Consider the following 5583-nt stretch of genomic DNA (forward strand, 5'->3'; position numbering starts at 1 on the left):
AAGCGGCACTGCTATTCCTAGCCATAGGGCGCCAACTAGTGGCGCCAGCAGATCCTGCAAGCAAAGCACAGCCTCGTTCCCATCCTCTATGCTCCCTCCTCCCACCACCTCCTCCCTGGTCTCCTCCCTGGTCTCCTCCTGGTCTGCAGTTCACCTGCTTCTCAAAGTGGTTCTGTGAGCCCCCACCCCTTCATGGGCATGGAGGTGGGATTAAGAAGGATTCAATCGGAGCTCTCTCTTTGGATGTTAGGTGAGAGAAACCAAGCAAGTCGAATCCATCTTTCCTATAAAAGTTTATTGTGTAATCTTTTCCGAGAAGTGGTAAGGGTGCTGATTACAATTACATAAAGGTAAGGAACAACAGTATACAAAAATAATTTAAACACACACATTAGTAACAAAGCAACATTTCTTTTCACTAACAACTAGGAGGTAATCTTGCCCACGATTTTTCGAAAGGTATTAAATATGTTTTAGATAACAGTACAAATACACAATGCACAAATACACAATGCTCACACACACATGTACACATATATACAGCTCAAGTGTTTTCTTCTGTGCATTCCAGCTAACTGGTATAGCTAACGTGGAAAAACTGAACAACTAGATGCCCAGGTGACCTTAAAGTTAAACAAAACATGCATTGGATGCAATTTTTGGAGACTTGCTAAGATTTCTCCCCCAATCTCCCTGATTCCTAGCCTGGTCTCTGTATTTTTCATCTGAACAATTAAATGTGCCTTTCTGATCTGCTCAACAGTGTGCTCATTGTGCTGTTGCTGGTGCCGATTTGGGAAGACTCGCTTTCTCTTGCTCTGAGTGCATCCTATGGAATGGAAGGGGATGATTGTAAAGCTAAAGCCCTTAGCTTCTGATTACATCTGGCTTATTCTTTGCTTTAGTGCAAGGACCTGTCTGGTGATTTCGGAGGGGAGGTCAGCATTGACTTGGTCTTCCAAGTATCTCTCAATGTCTTCCACTTCCTTCTCCCAGAACTCCTTGGAGATGTCGAAGAGCTCCTCCAGGTCGATGTCCCCCAGGCCTTGCAGGTTCAGGGCATCCTTCTTCGGGATGTAGCCGATGGGTGTGAGCTGGGCGCTGTCTTCCCCATTGATCCGGTTGAACATCCACTCGAGCACCCTGGAGTTCTCCCCAAAGCCTGGCCAGAGGAACTTGCCTTCCTTGTTCTTCCGGAACCAGTTAACGTGGAAGATCTTGGGCAACTTGGCTGCTGGGCGCTGGGCCATGCTCAGCCAGTGAGCCAGGTATTTGCCAAAGTTGTAGCCAAAAAAGGGCCTCATGGCAAAAGGGTCGTGCATGATTACTTTGCCTATTAAAGAGAGGGGTCCTTTGGTAAGTGATGTGTCCAAAGACTTAAGAGGGACCGTCATTTACTGTGGATATAGCATGCCTACTTCTCTCTCTTCCTGCCCCCGTCTTTCTCTCCACAAACAGACACAGAGGGGGCAAAGGGGGGCTGCCCAGAGCGCTAATCACCCTCCATGTGGTTTCAAGTCCTGACTTTGTTTACCTTTGTGCTCTGCTGCCGCCGTGGCCTCTGATCGCATGGCAGCGCCCACGAGCACACCATGCTGCCAGCTGAGGGCTTCGTAGACCAGAGGGACACCTTGAGAAGGACAGAAAACTACTTCAAGCCTGTGACATTCAGACTCTAAGACCAGCGATGTCATCGCACACATGAAATGACTTGGCAAAACGGCGTCTTTTTAGTTGAGCAGCTATACAGAAAACTGCTAAGGCACCCTGTACCCACTGGAGCCACAAAAGAATCAGTAAACTCCAATCCAGCCACCTTAGGTCAGATCCAGGAAGCCAACGAGTTGGCTCTACATCGGAGCTTGCAAGTTATTCTGGATTTGGAGAAAGAAAGCTCCAGCTCATTGGCACCCTCTGACAAGGTCATGGAAAAGGAGAGATTCCAACTGGGCTTCAGTTCCCAAAACCCTGTGCCCCCGCCTGAGCAGAGGAGAGCTCACCTGCAGGTCTGCGGCCTCCAAAGATGATGCCCTCGATGGGCACGCCTTCCGGAGACTCCCAAGCAGCGTCGATGATGGGGCACTGGTCGGCAGGGGTGCAGAACCTCGAGTTGGGATGGGCACAAGGTTCCCCTACAAAAAGAGAGAGAGGCCCTTTAGCATCTGGCCCAAACAGGCACCTGCAGCCCAGAGCACACAGCCTCCAGAGGGGGCTCACCATCCTGCGGGCTCCACTGTTTGTTCTTCCAGGAGGTGATGGTGACTCCCGCGGCCAGCGGCTCATCAATGCCTTCCCAGTAAACGCCCCCGTCACTGGTCTCGGCCACGTTGGTGAAGATGGTGTTCTTCTGGATGGTCTTGATGGCATTGGGGTTTGTCTTCACGGAGGTGCCAGGAGCAACACCAAAAAAACCATTTTCTGGATTGATAGCCCTTAAGTTACCTGCACAGGTCCAACCGGAAAAGCGGTGGTAAATCCCAAGCCATGCAGCCTCGCATCTGCCCGCTGGTTTCCGTACCAAGCTCCCCCACCCCTTTCCCTCCCTAGACTACGTGCCTGTTCTCATCGGGCATCTCTGAGACTGTGCATCTCTGACTGTGCATCTCACAACTCTTTGCTCCTCTTTCATTTTCCACCAACTTATCTTAATCAATGTTTGTATATAAGCGATCAGCCATACACGGCCTGTTTGACCCAGATTGTTAAAGAATGCTGGGCTGCAGAGGACAGAGTTCTGAGGTTTTGCCGACTCTGAACTAACTGAACGACACACCCAACACTGGATTTGGGAGAGCTGGCCGTGTTTGAGGTCGATAACCCACAGGAGTCCACTTTTTATCACCGTTTGGGCCCAAGACAGTCACCTTGGTTGTCAAACTTCATCCAGGCGATGTCGTCGCCCACACACTCTATCTTCCACCCTGGGAGGGAGGGGTTCATCATGGCCAGGTTGGTCTTCCCACAGGCGCTGGGGAAAGCTGCCGCCAGGTACTTCTTCTCGCCCGCCGGGTTGGTTATGCCCAAGATCTGCAGGAGACAGGGTTCTTCACTGAGGTCTCTGTGCTTTTCTACCCCGAGGTCTAGGGGTGTGCCTAGAAGTTCCCAAAAGGTGGACCCTCAAGATCTATCTCCGTTCAAAAGAATGAAGTCCACAGGATCTCCATGGTGGCCCTTGTGCCCGAGGTCCTTCAGAAGGGACATAGACTGTGGAGTTCATAATTACTTAAGAAGTTTCCCTGTCCATGAATCTCCCACGCAGACAGGAACTTGAACGGACTTGTGTCTGCCACCCCAGGCCTCCCAGCACGAGCCAGGGGACGCCCCGCACCTACCAGCATGTGCTCTGCCAGCCAGCCTTCCTCCTTGGCCAGCCGGCTGGCTATCCTGAGAGCAAAGCACTTCTTCCCCAGCAGCGAGTTCCCGCCGTACCCACTTCCGAAGGAGACGATCTCTCTGCGGTCCGGCAGGTGGGCGATGAGCGTCAGCTCTGGGTTGCAGGCCCAGTTGTTGACCAGAGGCCCTGTAACAGGCACAGCCGCGTCAGCGTGTGAACGTGCGGAGCGCAGGAGCTTACTTTTTATCAACTCTCAATTCTGAAGTGGCATGCTTACTTTTGAGAGGCAGGGGGCACCCCACGGAATGGAGACACTTGATGAACTCCCCGTGGCCCAGGGCCTCAAGGACAGGCGTGCCCATGCGCGTCATGATCCGCATGCTGGCCACCACGTAGGGCGAGTCCGTCAGCTGGATGCCGATCTTGGCCAGTGGGGAGCCAAGTGGCCCCATGCTGAATGGAATGACGTACATGGTCCGACCTGGGGAGGGGCCAGTGGGGACGGTGAGCAATGACCTTGGCCTGCAAACACAGCTGGCATCATTTTCCGCAGGGATCCTTGCTATGGCCTCCCACCGTCAATATCACCCTCATGGCCGCCAGCCCCAAGGTTTAGCAAAGTCCACCGCAAAGTGGACAGAAATGCCCAAATCCATGTTTTCCCAGGCTATGATTAGGCTCTGCCAGGCTGCGTGAAATCCACACGTGTGGAACCCTGTAGGGCTCACGCAAGACGTCTGAGAACAGAACGGGGAGCGTTTCACACAGAGTGGGAGACATTGAGGCCGGGGGGGGGCTCCCTTGCTGTCACGGTCGCCATCAGGGCAGGTGTCATGAGGACTGGCGTGCTGTCAATTTGCCCTGTCGGGAGAATGGCCTGCTCACCTTTCATGCACCCTGGGAACCTGGCGTTGAAGGCTTTCTCAAAGTCCTCTTCTGACATCCAGCGACCCAGCTGGCTGAGGCCGGTTTTGGGGATGGGCACCGTGTCTCTTTGCTCTTGGGTAATGATAACTGTCTTGCTTTCAATCCTGGCCACATCCCTGGGGTCAGTGAGAGCCAACCAGCTGCAAAAGTCCCAGGGTCCCCTTCAGTCAAGCACCGTGAGGAACAGACCCATCTCGCATTGTCACATTTCTCCCACGCCCAGCAGGACACGGAGCACACTGGCACATTTTAGAAGTGCCGTGGCCAAGCCAGCCAGCACCTTGTCAGGAAGACGTTGACTAGGCCACTAGCTAGGGGGCGGGCACTGTCTTTCATCGTAATCCGGAATCTAGGCTGCAAAGAGCATTTGCCCGCCCAGCTCAATTAGGGCCTCGGTGGCTCCACCAGGTCCTCCTGTCTCGATGGTTCTGACCGTTTTATCAAGGTTCTAAAGCACCTGCAGCCCCTGAGAGAGCTTCATTCACCTCTTTCCACTGATGCCAAGGAGAGGGTGGGGTGGGCCACAGGGCGGGCTTACCAGTTGTCGTATTTGCTCAGCTTCCTGATGATGCCCTCCTCCTGCATGCGGCCCAGCAGCCGTCCGTTCTCCTCCTCGGAGCCATCGCAGATGTGGATGTGCTCCGGCTGGCACAGATTGGCGCTGCTCTCCACGAATTCCCTCACCGCCTGGGGCAGGCTGCCCAGGTTGCCCTGGACGACTTTGGCTGAGAAGTCCAGGCCGTTGTGCAGCTGAGGAGGCATTTCTGCAGAGCTGTGGTAAGGGGCACAAATGCCAGGGTCACCTGAAACAGAAAACAGCCTTCCTGGACAAAAGGACCAGGAGACGCCTGCCGGAACATCTGATGGACAGTGTGTGGGTTGCACATAGCCAGAGAGTCAGGGCCCCGGGGAAAACTGAGTTAGTGTTGTTGCTGGAATTGTCAGCAAGGTACATAAGAAAGCTTGACCCACCTGCCTTCGTTTTGGGTGGTCTCCGTCCGATCCAGGGAGGCTCGCCGTGTTCTTCCCGCTGGCGATTGTGAGTTCCCAGTGGGAAGGCCGTGCTTGGCGGTGGAGCCTCCTGTCTTAAATACCGTGGAGGACGGCCCTGCCCCTCTGATACACCCAGGGAGGCTCGCCTGTGACGTCGGGGGCAGGTCTTTGGATCAGCGCCACGGTCAGGGATGTTTTGGTCCAAGTCACCACAATAAATCCAGGGAGATAATCATTGAGCAGTTGTTAATGAGTGTTGGGAGGCCTCGGGCCGAGATCAGCCACAGTGAGTCCTTACACAACTTCTGATCGACTAAACTTTGACCCTG

General features: G+C 53.8%; 1 protein-coding gene across 2 annotated transcripts; it reads right to left on the minus strand.

Moving 5' to 3' along the window:
* Positions 1-276: 276 nt before the first annotated feature.
* On the minus strand, positions 277-5339 carry Pck1 (phosphoenolpyruvate carboxykinase 1). 2 transcript variants are annotated; one of them, XM_076851917.1, is made up of 10 exons: positions 5234-5339; positions 4800-5064; positions 4220-4401; positions 3612-3815; positions 3333-3520; positions 2865-3027; positions 2218-2442; positions 2001-2132; positions 1535-1630; positions 277-1333 (listed from the first exon to the last, which is right to left on the minus strand). In XM_076851917.1, exons 2-10 carry the CDS (start codon positions 5021-5023, stop codon positions 879-881), a joined length of 1869 nt encoding a protein of 622 aa, XP_076708032.1. In that variant the 5' UTR covers positions 5024-5064; positions 5234-5339; the 3' UTR covers positions 277-878. The 2 variants fall into 2 exon arrangements, with proteins under 2 accessions (XP_076708032.1, XP_076708033.1); XM_076851918.1 differs by having other exon boundaries at positions 4800-5033; positions 5234-5334.
* Positions 5340-5583: the final 244 nt, after the last annotated feature.

The sequence above is a fragment of the Callospermophilus lateralis genome, chromosome 3 (assembly GCF_048772815.1).
Source record: "Callospermophilus lateralis isolate mCalLat2 chromosome 3, mCalLat2.hap1, whole genome shotgun sequence".
NCBI classification, from domain to species: domain Eukaryota; kingdom Metazoa; phylum Chordata; class Mammalia; order Rodentia; family Sciuridae; genus Callospermophilus; species Callospermophilus lateralis.

What these genes read in the sequence shown, in the direction of transcription:
- Pck1 (XM_076851917.1), bottom strand. Translation starts at nt 5,023, where the DNA reads ATGCCTCCTCAGCTGCACAACGGCCTGGACTTCTCAGCCAAAGTCGTC. An exon ending in GTTCCCAGGGTGCATGAAAG is followed by an intron (nt 3,816 to 4,219) that starts GTGAGCAGGCCA and finishes GCCCCTCCCCAG; the next exon opens with GTCGGACCATGTACGTCATT. An exon ending in GTGCCCCCTGCCTCTCAAAA is followed by an intron (nt 3,521 to 3,611) that starts GTAAGCATGCCA and finishes TGCCTGTTACAG; the next exon opens with GGCCTCTGGTCAACAACTGG.